The following is a 17,235-nucleotide window of genomic DNA, read 5'->3' as shown; positions in this document are numbered from 1 at the left end:
TCACCGTGGAAGGGAATTATACGATTTGGGAAACGAGGAAAGTTGAGTCCAAGGTTTATTGGACCGTTCAAAGTTCTTCAGAAGATTGGGAACCAAGCTTACAAGCTGGAATTGCCCGAAGAACTCAATGGTATTCATAACACCTTCCATGTGTGTTATTTGAGGAAATTCACGGGATATGTTCCCGACATAATTCCAATCTCATAGTTAAGGATGGATGAGAATAAGAGGCTGATCGAAGAGCCCGAGGCAATTGTTGACCGTAAGACTAAGAAGTTACGACGCAAGATGTTCGACTTAGTGCTAGTCCGATGGAAACATTCGAATGGGCCGAATCTCACTTGGGAAACAGAGGATGACATGATGAGTTGCTATCCACATCTGTTTGCTGATGCATGATTCTGGGACGGAATCATCCTAAGGGGGAAAGAATTGTAACGCCCGGATTTCAGGGCTAAGCATTTTTGTCAATGTAATAGTCTAGGTCAACTATTTTAACTCTTTTTGAAATAATAAAGATGAAATATTTGAGTATTATGTGAATTATGTGTGTTTATGTGCTTATTATTTAATTATAAATGTATAATTAATAAAGAATTAAAAATAAGTGTCAAAATAAAAGTGTGAGATAAGCCCGATATCTTTATATAAAGTTTTAGTGGTCGAAACAAGGATTCCGGGGATATAAGGAACGCCGAAATCCGAGTTATAACGAAGAAGTTATGACCCGTAGAAGTTTCGCGACAGAACCGGCACGATACCGGGAAGCGTAAATAGTGAATTTACGATAGAGCGGGATTTAGCCTTAGCGATCTAAACAAAAGTCGTAGAATATGTTAAACTAAGAACATCGATAAAAAGAACGCCCAAATCTGACTTCATATGAAGAAGTTATGGTTTTTCGAAGTTTCGAGTTAGCAGTGTACAACCCGAAATTCGAATATTAGATCGAGCGGTTTTTAGCCGACACGACCTAAACGAGAATCGAAGATCTCGTTGAGAGTAGCGTAACGAGAAAAAGATGGGTGAAAACGGATGTCGGATGAAGAAGTTATGAGGATTTAACGGACCAATCCTGTCCCGGCCTGTTAATAATATAAAATTTAAAATCGAGTCAAAATTAGCCAACGAAGTCTAAACGAAAGTTGTAGAGTACGTTCCCACCTTCGCGTGGATATAAAGAACGTTAAAAACGGAGCTCGTATGTGAAAGTTATGATTTTTAGAAGCCAAGAACGAAATTTGTGAAACTGAGATGACGTGGCAACATCCGGACCCTCCATCGCTGATCAGACCTCGCTTCGGATCATGCCACGAAGCCTTCGGATTACGCCCCGCGTCGGAGTTCGGTACACCCAGCGTACCCTCGGTCCTTATCCTCTTCCGAAGTGCGAGCCAGCTGGTGCGAGCTGGCAACCCCATCTGAACTACGCCCAGCGTAGCTGCTGAACGCGCAGCGTAGTCCGAGCTGCTGAGCGCCTATAAAAGGCTGCGAAGGTTTCCGAGTTTTTCACAACATTTCCTTTCTCTCTCTAGCCCATTTTAACCCCCCTAAACCCTAGGAAAAACCCCCTAGCACCCTAAGGAAGCCCCGAGGCTCCCGGAGTCCTAAGAAAAAGGAGTCTTTCGGTTTCGAAACGCTGCTCCAATTAAGTTCCAGTTTTCGATAAAATTCGCTGTAAGTGTGCTACGCTTACGCAATTTTTAATATAGCTTTCAAATAATTATAGGAATGTTATTAGGTCCTTAAAATAATTATTTGGACTATTATTATGAGTTATATTGAGTAATAATAGTCAGACTATTAATTTGTCGCGGTTATCGTTAGACTAAACCCTAGTGGTATCGATACTAGGTTTTATCGAAGGGATATCGTTTTGAGAGTATTGAAGCGTTGTCCAAGTGTTGAGTCACCACCTTTCAGGTGAGTGCATAGTTACTTTCAGCTTACACATAAATATGAAGTATTTTATATAAATTACGTGTTGTGTGTGCATATTATCTGTATACTTGCTATCTATGTTGGATGAACGTTTTATATATGTTTTCAATGATTTAAACTGTATATGTATTTTATATCTACAAAATATGTTGGGTAAAACATGGGTAGATGTATTAGTTGTTGTGTGATAAAATGAAATAATGAGAGGCCTCGTTGTAGATGTTATTGAAGATCCAGTCATCTAGCGGAGTATAGATGACGACCACGGACTATTCTAGACAGTCCAGTGGAACACTAGCAGGCTCGCAACCTGTAGGTGTTTATTCGAACTGTGTGTTTATTTGAACTGTGTGCTCACCAGATGTACTCCATCCCCCACATGTTTGCCTTAAGGACATTTATTGCTGAGGAATCCCCTTAGCAGTAGTGTCCGTCCCGATGATAATCCTTAGGATAGGTCCCTTATGATAGATGCTTAGGGACATAATGTGAGGATAACGGGAACGAGTAATCGGGTTTGTTTAATTTAATGAAGTTAATAAACTTATTTATTGTGGGTTGAAAACCCTATGTGTTCACCAGACTCCCAAGCCTGACCCACTCAGTGTTATGTATTACAGGTAGTGGCGCTTGAGCATAGATATGATGTTTGGACGAGGGATTATGGATATAGGCCTATAGATATGAAATAATGTAGTAAGGCTTATATTGTATTGTTTATGCTTTTGATCTGTACGAACATGACATCCCAAGTCTTTTAATGAAATACATTTCTATGGAAATGCTTTTGATAAATCTTTATCATATTTTGTTTTGGGACAAATTCCGCAACACTTTTATTTAAAATGTTACTCTGATTTTTAAACAAAGCATAAACAAACCGGTCTTTTCTGGCCGTGATTTTGGGGATGTCACAGAATATCAGCTCTACCAATCACCTATACATCAAATAGTGACCAATCTCAATTACTACTCAAAGTACCAAAAATACCCTTAGGTCAAACTTGGTCAAAGACATGGGTCAAAAGTCAACCCAGCTAATCGCTATGTCGTGACCACAAACCGACAAAACAGGCGGGTCTGGTCCAAGTCACCACGTCGTGGTAACCTTAACCATGACATGGTGATTATTTGGGTAACTTAAGCCATTAAGTCATTTCCTTCAACTACAAGAGCTCCAAAGCTCATATATGGTCCTACCCATGGTCTTGATGGGTAAAGTTTCCAACTTTATCCCTCAACCCCTCCATAAGCCAAAGTCCCAACCTTAACCTTTAATGGTAACTTAATGCATTAAGCCTCATATTAAGCACCCGGTCCTTAGAGTTGCACCTCCAAAGTTTCCAGAAGGATTTCATACTTCTAAGGGACCTTAAAAATCATGTTTTTATGGACTTGCATGTAACGCCCGTAGATTCAGACTAGTCAATTTAGAGACAATAATCGTCACAAATGACTTTTTGATAGAAGATTATTTAGAATAAAAAATCTTAACCAAGTTATAGTATATGTCACAAGGGTTCCGTACATATAAAGAACGCTGAAATCCGAGTTATAACGAAGAAGTTATGACCTGTCGAAGTTTTACGGCTAAACCGGCACGACACCGCGTAACGTAGAAAGTTAATTTTTGATAAATTACTTTTTAGCCTTAACAATATAAACGAAAGTCGTAGTATACATTAAACCGAGAGCGTGCATAAAAAGAATGCCCAAATCTGACTTCGTATGAGGAAGTTATGATTTTTCTAAGATTTAGGATAGCATTACACAACCTGAAATTCGAATTGTAGATCGATCGATTTTTGGCCGACACAACCTAAATGACATATTAAATAATAAAAACATTCCAGAGTAAACAATTATCAAAGTAAATCCCAAATGAATTGCGGAAAACACGGTTGTATGCGCTGCGATCAAGTCGGACCCTTCCCTTTCGAACCGAAAGCAGCTGAAACCATAAACCACAACTGTAAGCACAAAGCTTAGTGAGTTCCCCAAATACCACATACCATACATATCATATAAAGGGCCCCCCATACTCGAATAATAATGAGATATGTGCCCCACCCACACTCGAATAACGGGCCTCACCCACACTCGGATAATAATGAGATACGGGCCCCGCCCACACTCAGATAATAGTGAGATACAGACCCCGCCCACACTCACATAACGAGCCCCGCCCAATAAACATACATATACAAGTACATACAAGTATCACACAGACAACAAGTATAATAACATAACCAAACGAGGGTCGGCCTTGGTGCCTTAGACTCGTTAAACCAATGAGGAAACTCACCCTGAATGCAGAAGCTCACTAAAAGAAATCCCTAGTTGCTGCCCTGATGACACCTCCTATCAGATCAAAATAACACCCAATTAGCAATTAGGTTCCATTCTAAAGCCCACCATCCATACTTGGGGTAAAATGACCATTTTACCCTTGACCCAACATGAACCAAAACTAAGGCCCAAATCCAAAAGATCCATAAACGCCCACTAATGGCCCAAATCCAAACCCATATGGGCCTTATCCTAAGCCCATAATTTCCTTAGTTACAATTCAGATCACCCCAAGTACCCCCTTAGGACATACTTGGTTAAAGACAAAAGTCAAAAATCAAGATCAACAATCCATGTTGACCAAACACGTTGTGTTGTCCTTCAACACGCTGTGTTTCTCCATTAACTTTGAATCGGGAAAAACCAAGCCAACATGCCTTGTTGACCAACAAACACGTCGTGTTCGCCTAAGACCCAATAGGTTAATACGTTAAGCTACCTTCACCGAATCTAAGAGCTCCAAAGCTCAGATCTTGACCAAAATGAGGCCTAGAAGGGTAAAGTTTCCAACTTTACCCTTAGGAACCACCGAAATGAGTCCAAACCCAAACCCTAGACTTAAAAGAGTGAGGGCTTAACCATTAAGAACTTAATCTTCAAAGACAAAGCCCCAAAATGTAGATGAGCTGGAAGACCACGTAAAGTTGCCAACTTTACATTCATTCATGCCTAGGAGAAGCTCATATGCTCAAGAAGGGCTTAATAAGGGACTTAATGCATACATGAGGCCTAAAATCTTTTAAAGCTTGCACCTTTTTGCCAAAGGAGTCCATGAAAACCCCAGATCTGAAAGAATAAGGCTTTGGGACGTCCTAATCCAAACATTCATCCAAACCATGGCTAAAACATAACAATTTAACCCAAAAGAGAGATCTAAGCATCTAGCAATCCAGATAAGAACTTGATACCTCAAACTCCTTTCACAATGGGTAATGGTTCTGGATCCAAGACTTCCTTCTCCAAGCTTATAAACTTCAAGATCTTATAACTCCTTCACAATGCAAAAAATGAACACCAAACTTTCTTCCAAGTCTCAAATGCTTGACAATGGAGGCTACAACTCGTTTTAGCGTTTTGATAACAATGGAGGCTGATAAGGAGGCCAACCAAAAGGACTTAAGGCCTTTAAATAGGGTGCAACACCCTAAAAATTAGGGTTTCCTTCCCAGCTGCCAACGCGCCGTGTTGAGACACCTTAACACACCGTGTTGGTTCATTAAAATCTGCGGCCAAAAGCATCTTGATACGCTGTGTTGAGGCTTCAACACGTCGTGTCCCAAAGAGAAACTTAAGCAACTTGGAATCAACTTCATATCAGATATCAAGCGTTATAGTAAGATTTGAACCGGATATCGTTGCAAAAATGGGAGAGAAAGACATCATGGAAATAGCCTTGGACACAAACATGATGTTAGGTGAAAGTAGAGTGAGATCCATTATTGAAAATGCCAAATGTATACTCAAGGTAACTTTATTTTATTTGATCACTAATTTCCTTCACATACTCATTGCTTTATATTCATAATTGCATATAAATTGAAGTTATATATATGATCGTTTATTGGGTGATTTAGACCGCCAAAACAAATGGATCGTTTAGTGAAGACGTAATTAGCATGTCCTAGGAATACGGTATAACTGTGTTTTAGAAGCAAGGGTATTTTGTTCCATTTGGTTATTTTTTTATTTTTGATGATTATAAAATATAAAAAAGGATTTTTAAATAATAAAAACTATTTAAAAAATAGATTTGGGCAAATTTGATATTTTAAAACATTAAGAAGGGCAAATATGATGTTTAGAGTTCAAGTCGGACAAATATGATATTTAAACGTTCAATAAGGATATATACGACCCGTTTAGCACACACACAAGTTCCTATTCCAGAATAGTTTTTTGGATTTGGATTTTGGTATACGAAAATCACTCATATTTATATAAAAATAATACATAACTATAAAATTGCATCGTACATAACTAAACAATTGCATCATATGTACCTATGAAACACATACAAAATACTACAAAATTGACTAATTTTGGATTGAGATTTTCATTTTAGACACATAAATATCTTTTTTGAGTTTTAACTAATGAACGTGAAAATTAAAAGTGTCGAACTGATCTGGTTAATCGTATTTTCTTCAACTATGTATCCATACTTCGTCTCATCTAAATGATTAAGAGAATATGAAATATTGTACCGAGATGTAGTGAGTACCATATTTAAGACATTTTTTTTGAATAGATATGACCATTTAAATACATGGATATTCGTGGGTAAATGGATCCAAAACAACCTATTTTAGATTCAATGGTATTTTTGTAAAATCTATTTTTTTAGTTATTTGTATAATACTAAAACAAACATTGTGGCCAAAATTTGTGAATTTTCAATTTTTTTATTCCATTATGAAATGTATTTACAACATAACTGTTTTCGTTTATAGAAATTTATAACGAAACCATATTACCAATGCGGATTAAACAACAATAACCATTACTAATATTCAATATAATTTATTAGCGGTGATTATTTGGCGATTAAGCATTCAAAAAAGACATGACCAAAGTCTGAATTCTATAGATTTCAATTATGAGTAGTCTCTCATTTCGATTTTTTTTTTTCAAAAAATAAGTAAAAAACGATGAAAGAATACACATTTTATATGGCTTATTGAGTAATCATGTAACAAATTAAAACTATAAAAATGTCCGTAAAATACAAATTTGAATTAAAGTTATGATTTTTTTTATGAACTACAAGATAGTTTCTGTAATTTTGTGTTATATTTTATAAAATTTAAGTAATTTGATTACCTTATTCTTTGATCATTTGTGTAAATATAGGGATAATTTTGCAACTTTACTATAAAATAAGCCATTCAAAATATGAAAAAGTGGCAGGGTTTTACCATGATACTTACCCTTTTGACAAAGGTGGCCTATATTTTAATTCCTCATCAAGACATGAAGCAACGGTCTTCTTTTTAACGGTCGAGATTGAAGTTCTCACCCCCCCACATTTTCAAATCCAAAAATGCGATCCTAACCCCAAATCATCTTCTCTTCAAGAAATCCTTTCAACATCTTCACAGTTTTCAAATATCCAGATACACTAATTTTCCATGGAAGGCAAAATGGACACCCTCGACCCATCAGGTGAAAACCAAGAAAGCCAGATCTCTCATGCCTCAGTATCGGAAGTTATTAGTTGGAGTAACGAGTCTTCGAATCAAGAGAATACTACATCTGGGATGATCCCAGCTTTTACTAATGGAGGGTTTGACTGCAACAAATCACTGGACCAACATGATGACTGCCAAATGGAGGAAGAAGGTGGAACCCTAATTACTGACCACCTCTTTCGCTCGGATGGTTCTCTTGATTGCGAGAAAAAGTTGGGTGGGGTTTCAACAATGGACGAAGATGAAGAATCTTCGTTGGATTACATGGTCTGTGATTCCACTTCCAAGCTAATTCCAAAGGGGTTTCTGAGGTCGAACTGTACAGGTTCGAATTTTGACTGATTTACGCTTTACTTTACCCTAGTTGTCTAAATTTTGCAATTTCTGCTCTTTCATCCCGATAAGATCAAAATCAAAATCTTTCAGTACTTCACATTACATTTGAGAGTCGACTTTGTAAATTCTATAGATGAATCGACATTAATCTACTTCCTTTTTGCACCAGATGAGGTAGTTCTCTTCGTGAATGCTGGAGCAGAAACTATGGTGGAACTAGACTCCAATATAAACATTGTAGCCGATAAGTACTTTGAAGGAGGAGATGTATTTCAAACAAACGAATCCATAACTGAAGGCGGTGATGTTCCATTCATATACCACTCTGCAAGACTAGGAGACTTTCAGTACCTGTTCAACAATCTGCCAGAGGGAAATTACTTTATTGACCTTCACTTCGTTGAGATGATAAACACATTTGGCCCCAAAGGAATGAGAGTCTTCAATGTATACTTACAGGAAGAGAAGGCAAGTTCATTGTTTCTTCCAAATACTTGAAAAATTAACCACAAAACTTTAAAACTCACCATTGTTTCTCAACAGATTCTTGCAGATTTCGACATCTTCTCGGTTGTTGGAGCTAATAAACCATTACAGTTAGTTGACTCAAGAGTATCGGTCAAACCTGGTGAGACAGTTGTAATTAGGTTCGAAGGAATCACTGGAAGCCCATTGGTTAGTGGAATCTGCATAAGAAGAGCTCCTAAACTCCCTGGTAGCTAAAATTTCATATAGATTTTTAATTCTATTTGTAATTTTGTTGCGTGAATATGAATTTGATTTGACCTTTTCTTTTGATTTACTCACAGATGATGTAAAAGAAGATTTTCTAAAATGTCAGAACTGTGCTGCTGATATAGAAATCCCTTCAGTTCAGGTATGTAATAATGCTCTTATTATTAACAAACACATTAATGTTACTGAATGATGTATAAATTACTGAATATATATACAGAAGAAAGTCATGCGAAAGAAATCAGTAGAGAAATATGAGAAGAGGATACAAGAGTTGACTAGTCAACGTCAGAGGAAGACTGATGAATGTTATCAAGCTTGGATGTCTTTAACTGCAGCAACTAAGCAGCTTGAAAAGGTCCACATGGAACTTGACAAAAGATTGATCCATTCATCTTCTCTTGGTAAGATTTTTCCCAAAATAAATTTAACTTTTTTCTTTTTTGACTTATTATTTTGTTAGAAATTCCTAATTTTCTTTCTTTTTAGACCAAAAAATGGAGAAACAATCTGAACAATTGAGAGACATATCAAGTAGATATGAACATGACAAGAAGGTTTGGGTAGCTGCAGTTAAAGAACTATCACACAGAATAACGGTAATTAATTAATTAATTAACTAACTAATTAACATAAATATTACATAATATAATCAAAATTATATATCTTTTTTAACCTTATTCATTAATCAGGTATTGAAACAAGACCACTCTCAGCTCTCTCTTCAAGCACACCAATGTGCTGACTCAGTTCCTGATCTCAATAACATGGTTTCTGCAGTTCAAGCATTGGGTGGGTAAATTAGTAAATTCACAATTAAATTTTCACCCTATTGGAGTTTTAACATTTTCTATTATTACTTTTAGTTGCACAGTGTGAGGATCTTAAAGTGAAATACAACCAAGAACAAATCAAGAGAAGAAAGCTTCATAATCAACTTGAGGATACAAAAGGTCTGCTAACTTTTTCTTTTTCTTTTTCTTTTTGTTTTTTTAACAAACATATAAAGTTTCTAACTTTCTATAAATACTAATTCTTATTATAATTTCAGGAAACATAAGGGTGTTTTGCAGATGTCGTCCACCAAGCAAACAAGAAACTTTGACCGGATGGTCAACCGTTGTTGACTTTGATGCAGCTTCAAATGGAGAACTTGGTGTTCTTAATAGTGGTTCCACTAAAAAGACATTTAGATTCGATAGAGTCTTCACACCAAATGACAATCAAGGTTTCATAAACTTACTATACCAATAATGCCCTTTTATATATGTATATATATATTAATATGCATTCTTGTGTTTGTATTTCCTTTAAACAGTTGATGTTTTTGCACATGCTTCACCATTGGTGACTTCAGTATTGGATGGATACAATGTGTGTATATTTGCATATGGTCAAACAGGGACAGGAAAGACATTTACAATGGAGGGTATTGAGGGAAATCGAGGGGTAAATTACAGAACATTAGAGGAATTATTCAAAATTGCAAAAGAAAGAGTTGATACTCTTACTTATGACATATCAGTTAGTGTGTTGGAAGTTTATAATGAACAAATAAGGGATCTACTTGCAACACCATCATCAACCTCCAAAAAGTAAAAACAATATTTTATTTTATTAAATCAGTTAACTTAAATGTATACAAATGTAATAATACAAAATTTTCATGAAAATATAGGTTGGAAATAAAACAAGCATCTGAAGGGTTTCACAATGTTCCTGGTTTAGTTGAAGCTAAAGTTGAGAACATAAAAGAAGTTTGGAATGTATTACAAGCTGGAAGTAGTGCAAGAGTTGTTGGATCAAATAATGTGAATGAACATAGCAGCAGATCTCATTGGTAAGTACAAAAATTAGCAATTTACTTTATTACCCTTGTTTTTTGTATGTTGAAGATTTGTTTCTTTTTATAGTATGCTTTCTATCATGGTAAAAGCAAAGAACTTGATAACAAATGAGTGCACAAAGAGCAAACTATGGCTTGTGGATTTAGCTGGAAGTGAAAGGGTTGCAAAAACAGATGCTCAAGGTGAAAGGCTTAAAGAGGCTCAAAATATTAATCGATCACTTTCTGCTCTTGGAGATGTTATTTCTGCTTTAGCAAATAAGAGTAGTCACATTCCATATAGGAACTCAAAGCTCACACATTTACTTCAAGATTCATTAGGTAAACTTCAAATTCATCTATCTTTTTTGAAAACCCAAAACCCAAAAAGGGTGATTAATGTAAAAAGTTTGTTTCTTTAACGTAAATGTGTGAGCTTTGGAATACCCAAAGCTCACACATTTACTTCAAGATTCATGTAAAGTTCAAATTTGTGCTTTTTATTTATCTTTTTTGAAAACCCAAAACCCAAAAAGGGTGATTAATGTAAAAGTTTGTTTCTTTAATTGTAAATGTGTGAGCTTCCAAAGCTTACACATTTACTTCAAGATTCATTAGGTAAAGTTCAAATTTGCGATTTTTATTTATCTTTTTTGAAAACCCATAACCCAAAAAGGGTGATTAATGTAAAAGTTGGTTTCTTGAAGGGGGTGATTCGAAAACATTGATGTTTGTGCAAATAAGTCCCTCTGAACATGACTTGAGTGAGACTTTGAGTTCTTTGAACTTTGCAACGAGAGTGAGAGGGGTTGAATTAGGTCCTGCTAAAAAGCAAATTGATACAAGTGAGCTTCAGAAAATTAAAATCATGGTAAGTAAATTTTATTTATTCATACATATTGTTTGTTGTCATTTTTTTATATTTGGAGTTGTATTTGAATTGTGTTTTTGGTTTGAATCTTGAATCTTGAAGCTTGATAAAGCAAAGCAAGAATCGCGTTTGAAAGATGAGTCTTTGAGGAAGTTAGAAGAGAGTTTACAGAATGTAGAAGGCAAGATTAAAGGAAAAGATCAAGTTTATAAAAACCAAGTCGAAAAAATTAAGGAGCTTGAGACACAAATCGAGTTGAAAACAGGATCATATTCTCAATTAGAAAAACAAATTTCTAATCTTTCTGAAAAGTTAAAGGCGAAAGAAGAATTCAACAATGGGCTCCAACAAAAGGTTTTGATTTTGTCCTTTTTGTTATTTTTTTTTATATATGATCATTAAAGCATTATAAATAATGACACACATATTTATTTATTTGATATAAAAAGGTCAAGGAGCTCGAGAACAAGCTTACAGAACGTGAAGAGTTAGGGACAATAACATACCAACAGAAGGTATTTGGAGATTTTTTAAAATTTTATATAAAAAAATATATTTTTTTAATAAACTTGGAAATCTGAAAGCAGGTGAGGGATCTTGAAGACAAATTGAAAGTGCAAGTCAAAGAGTCAAAGTCCTACACCATGACCCTTCATGAAAAGGTTAGTAAATTTTTTGATTTAATGAAATAGGAAATAAAAATTGTTTATTTATTTATCTTTCTCTTTTTGATGTTTCAGATTGAGGAACTTGAAAGGAAATTGAAAGAACAGGAACAAAATTCTGATTCAACCACCCTCCTTCTGAAGGTCTTTTTTTGTTATCCATAAAGAAAGATTTTTATTTTTATTTTTTTAATTTTGCTAATAGTGTATAATAATTTTGTGATATTTATAGATTAAGGTTCTTGAAGAGAAGCTTAAAGATCAAGAAAGGCGATTATCCATTGCTACAATCACAGACTCTTGTAGTTCAATGAAAACAACAACTCGTGATGAAGGGAAACATGTTGGTGTTGTTTCAAGGGACAAATTTGTAATTTCACATGAGGCTGAACAACATGTGTTGAGGGGTTCAAATCTAATGAACCGGCAAACGGCTGCTAGCTTGAACCGGTCCAAAAGAAATGACTCATTGGGGAGTAATTGTGGGGGTGAAGTGAGAAGAAAAAGGGTTTCAAGAAATAGTGAAGTTGAGAATGTGGTGGACCCACAACCACCACCTAGGGTTCGTGGTGGTTCGTCAAGGGTGGTTAAACCAGCACCGGTGGTGGCTCAGAGACCGGTGGTTCATCATGGTAGACCAAGTAGTAACCCGAGTCAAGGGGTTAAAGATAGAGATAGCAAGAAAAGGGTGTGGGCTTGAATCTTGATAGATATATGAACATAATATATATATGCAAAAGCTAATTTGCATTAGTTGTGTATTAAGTGAGATTGTTCCATTGTCATTATTTGGGGATTTGCAGGTTCTCGTTGCCAATTCAAGTTATAGAAAGAGGCCGGTTTTAGTCGTGTCTTTGGATGTGTATTTTCAATATGTTTTCATTTTTCATTTGTTGTTATTTCAAATTATATAGTAATATTTAACATAGTTGAACATCCATATTAAATAAAAATAATAAGTATAAGATTATAAAACTTGAGTATAAAATAAAGGTAAAACTTGAGCATATTATTGAAACACAAGTACTTCAAGAAAACGCTCTATAACACAACACTCACCAAAAGTTGACAACTTTCCTATTTTAGTGATTATTATAAGGAGGATGACTATGAGCCGATGGTGTAGACACTACATGACCAAGATGTCATAGATATATCATGTTTCTCTAATGTAGGAGACTCCAATGGCCCTTAGAGGCCATTTATCCGCCGGTATAGGTTTATGTTAGCATTTTTATTATTAAATTTATTATTATTAACGTTTTAATTATATCTGTATATTTATTTCAATACTGTAGGCTTGGAAAACATTTTATCAATCGGACGAACTTATGGATATTTTGGGAGGGTTTGGATAATCCTTGTCCTACCTATAGACAAAGCGCAACGAATGTCGAATAGAGAAAATCACTAATTACTTTATAAAAAATAGTAAAAAAAAAAATTAAAATTAAACACAATACCCATTAATTTCGTAGATGGATTAAGACCAACTATGAAATGAGTATTTCATCTGTGAACGTAAATGCAGTTTATGCATGTTTTTGTCTCGGAAACTTGTACGTTCACAGATGGAAAATAAATCTATGAAATCAGTCAACTTTAGATATAAAAACCTTTTTTCATTCATTTTTCTAGTTTTTTGGTTGGGAAAATTCTTTGAAGAAGCTATGGACGAGAAAATGTATTCTTCCGACGTTAAACGATAATTCCACAGATGTAAGTCATAAGCTAAGATTTTTTTGCAAATTTTTATATAAAATCTACTAATTTGTAGTCATAGTTGTCTGATTTCGTAGTCAACCTTAAAATTCATAGTAAAAACTAACTATTTAAAAAAAAGTCTACCTACAAATCACAAATGGAATGAGAGCATTTCATAGATGGATTGTAGTTCATCTATGAAATGAGACTATTTATACCTCAAACAATGATTTTATAGATGAAATGCGAGCATTTCATACATGGAATGCAAATCCATCTATGAAATGGGGTTGACATGTTGGTATTTATACTTCAAACAATGATTTCATACATGATTATTATTGATTTCATAAATGATTTTAATCAATAATGCAACATTAATTGGAATTCAATTGTCATCGTACAATGAGTGAGATGACAAACGGGCAACAAGCTGTGCCGCTAAGCCTTTTTGAATGGTAAAACTAATTCTTTTAAAGACTACATCCGAAGATCTAGGAGATATAACATTACTATGCATGATTCGTTGTACTCTTTTAAGAAGTTCTACCGCATCCGGTGCGAGGAAACCAAACGTATCAAATGCAAATGGTATGAACACGTGTTGATTTTCCATGCACGATCTCTCATGTTTGGTGACTTTGCTTGTGTCTGCTTTTAAAGCAGCATGTCCCGCTGTTAAACCCCCAGCCCTCAGGCCCACGAGAGGGGATACCCTTGTAAGATCGGCACATGCGTGTTTCCCTCCGACCCATCCAAAAATCAAAATGTCAGCTGGCCTGAGGGTTGACCTTCCTTCTGTCAGGTCAGTCAAGAAATTAATAGGTGTCTCTTTCTTAGCGGAAACCTCGTCGCGCTTAAATATGTCAAACAAAACATCCCTAACCATATCGTGTCTGTATTTGAACCCCGGGAGTTCTTTACAGTGAACTGCATGCTCTCCAAAAGAGTCCAAACATGCATTGCGACACACATGACATATCTCGTCAGCTGGGAAAATGGGAATCATGAGCCGATATTTGAGAATAGTACGATACTCCACGGGAGACATGTGTTGGCCAAGCCCATCAATAGGGATAGCCAGAAGAAAATATTGAGCATGTGGTGCACGTAAGCACTGGAAAACCGCTTTCTGCTGAGCCGTCATGTCGAAATGCATTTCCATATCTTGGACAATTTTACGAAAAAGGGCACTCGCCAGAGTATTCTGGGATTTAGGGGGGGCGGTGTCTTTAGTAGTAAAATTGTTAAGGCCAAAATCTGGAAGTTTGTTGCGAAGGCCTGCCAAGGCACAATCATAATCAGAATCCATACCATGTAAACCGCTATCCCGTAAGATATGGTCTTGCAATACCCAAGATTGGGCCCTTGAGGCAACAAAAGCATAAGAGGTAGCCTTTACTGCCGAATATAAACCCAAACCCCCAAACCTAATGGGTAAGGAAGCAATTCGACATTGTATGTCACCAAAGAAAGGGCCCCCACAAACCACAATGTCCTCAATCGCCGCGCGCAATCCATTGTTAAAGAATATTGCCGCCTCCTCCATGTGAACGGGTTGGCACGCCCTCAACCCATAGAAAAGCTTAGCAATACCCATACAAGACCGAAGAAGAAGGAGCTCACTCTGGGGGTCAGACAATTGTGGAAGAAGACGCATCAAATTCACAGCGTTTTCGGCTCTCTATATGGCTAGGCTGCGAATGAAACTAGCATCTCTACTAACAGCTCCCCCAAGAAGTTTCACCCCCAAAGGCGGCCTCCCAATGTCTGCCGGAAAAAGCCCCTCCCGTAACTTCCTACCATCACACGAGGGCCAAAAGAGCTCGATTTTCTTGATATTCAGCTGAAGGCCCAATTTTGGGCCAGTCACCGTAATGATGTCCAATGCTTAGGCCACCTCCTCCGAATCTCCGATAAGTGTGCCATCATCTAAGTAACAGGCATGGAGAAGAAGCTTGCAATTGTCTCTAATCTTATATAAGAGCGGGTGCAACACAATGACAAAGAGAAGTGGTCGCAAGGGGTCTCCTTGTTGAACCCAATAGAAGACCTAGAATCCTTTTGTGAACATACAAGTCTCCGAAGCAAAAACGTGCATAAACTGCTTGTACGTTCGCATAATGAATACTCATTTCATAGCTGATCCTAATCCATCTATGAAATTGATGGCTATTATGTTTAATTTGATTTTATTTATTTTATTTTATTTTTACAAAATAACTAGCAAATTTGGCTATATTAGTAATTTTTAACGTCAAATATATGTTTGCGTGTTACCGAATAGTATATTATTATTTGTATATTTTAAAGCTTATTTGTTTTTAGTTTAAAATTTTAACTTTACTTATTTTTACATACTTTTTAACAAAACTATAAAAATAGTATCTATTTCAAAAAACCGTAGACAGGGTAAAAAAGAAAATAAATAAAAATCAACTTAAATAAAAAGTCTAAAAATAAAAAGAAATTTTTTGTAATTATGATCTCTAAACAATTGAAGAAACTATTTTGCTCTATAATTTCGATTTTTATTTTCTATATTTAGGTTAGTACTTTTTTAATTTAAAAATAGAAAAAGTGAATTAATGCTACCGCACCCATCCCATAACTTGTAAACCTCCTTCCTCTAAATATATATATTTTTTTAAAACGACAAATTTAACACACTCCTAAACTAGATTTTAAATAACGATATGACTTCAAACACAACCTCAAAAAAAAAGGGTAACACCGGATACCGTTGGGCTAGAAACCCTTTCGGTGCTGTTTGTTTTTTCGAAAAGAAAATGCGTGAAGCAGTGGCGGAGCTTCAACATATATTTTGGGGGGCCGAAAATATAATGTTTATAAAAATTGGTGAACATGGGGGGCTAAAGCTAAAATTTTATATTTTTGGGCCTAATATGTATAAAATCAAAGTATAGGGACTATTTCTAATAAAAAAATAGGGGGTGCCACAGCCCCTCCTGACCCTAACAATCCTCCGCCCCTGGCGTGAAGTCTGCGGACCACCTCTGTAATCCTCTGTAGCAGAAGAGGTGGTACAAATAGCTGCAGCATGCAATAAAAATGTAGAGTAAATTACACGAATGATCCCTATGGTTTATGGTAATTTGCACGTTTGGTCCCTAACTTATTTTTTTTAACTCGGAAGGTCCCTCCTGTTTGTTTTTGTTACGCGTTTGGTCCCCGTCTTACCTAAAAAGACTATTTTGCCCTTGATTTTTTAATTTATTTAAATAAACACATCTCCAACCCCACCCTCTCACCTTACCTTACATACCCCCAATATTTTTCCCTATTTAAATAATAGTCTTTTTAGGTAAGATAGAGATCAAACGCGTAACAAAAACAAATAGTAGAGACCAAACGCGTAACAAAAACAAACAGTAGGGACCTTCCGAGTTAAAAAAATAAGTTAGGGACCAAACACGCAAATTAGCCCAAACCACAGGGACCATTCGTGTAATTTACTCTAAAAAGTACGTTTGTTTTTTAACGTTCGTAGACGTCGTAGACTGCTACAGTAAGTTAAACTAAGGCGTGAAGAGGTTTGAAGCAGTTGGTTTAGTGTTGCGCCACGCAGCACACGCGCAACAGTTTTTAAGTCAGAAGTTT

General features: G+C 35.9%; 1 protein-coding gene across 2 annotated transcripts; it reads left to right on the top strand.

Moving 5' to 3' along the window:
* Window positions 1-7,303: 7,303 nt before the first annotated feature.
* On the top strand, window positions 7,304-12,775 carry LOC145087134 (kinesin-like protein KIN-14R). 2 transcript variants are annotated; one of them, XM_079025039.1, is made up of 18 exons: window positions 7,304-7,803; window positions 7,984-8,282; window positions 8,358-8,529; window positions 8,624-8,691; window positions 8,773-8,953; window positions 9,039-9,148; window positions 9,242-9,341; window positions 9,416-9,502; window positions 9,601-9,777; window positions 9,868-10,144; window positions 10,228-10,389; window positions 10,463-10,716; window positions 11,082-11,245; window positions 11,348-11,599; window positions 11,695-11,760; window positions 11,833-11,907; window positions 11,986-12,054; window positions 12,143-12,775. In XM_079025039.1, exons 1-18 carry the CDS (start codon window positions 7,419-7,421, stop codon window positions 12,608-12,610), a joined length of 3,366 nt encoding a protein of 1,121 aa, XP_078881165.1. In that variant the 5' UTR covers window positions 7,304-7,418; the 3' UTR covers window positions 12,611-12,775. The 2 variants fall into 2 exon arrangements, with proteins under 2 accessions (XP_078881165.1, XP_078881164.1); XM_079025038.1 differs by having other exon boundaries at window positions 7,305-7,803; window positions 8,770-8,953.
* Window positions 12,776-17,235: the final 4,460 nt, after the last annotated feature.

Source organism: Lactuca serriola, chromosome 2, assembly GCF_051521515.1.
Source record: "Lactuca serriola cultivar US96UC23 chromosome 2, Lser_US96UC23_V15, whole genome shotgun sequence".
Taxonomy (NCBI): Eukaryota; Viridiplantae; Streptophyta; class Magnoliopsida; order Asterales; family Asteraceae; genus Lactuca; species Lactuca serriola.
Note: the sequence above shows the minus strand (reverse complement) of the source record. Positions and strands in the feature narration are given on the sequence as shown.

What these genes read in the sequence shown, in the direction of transcription:
- LOC145087134 (XM_079025038.1), top strand. Translation starts at nt 7,419, where the DNA reads ATGGAAGGCAAAATGGACACCCTCGACCCATCAGGTGAAAACCAAGAA. An exon ending in CATAGCAGCAGATCTCATTG is followed by an intron (nt 10,390 to 10,462) that starts GTAAGTACAAAA and finishes TTCTTTTTATAG; the next exon opens with TATGCTTTCTATCATGGTAA. An exon ending in TTCAGAAAATTAAAATCATG is followed by an intron (nt 11,246 to 11,347) that starts GTAAGTAAATTT and finishes TGAATCTTGAAG; the next exon opens with CTTGATAAAGCAAAGCAAGA.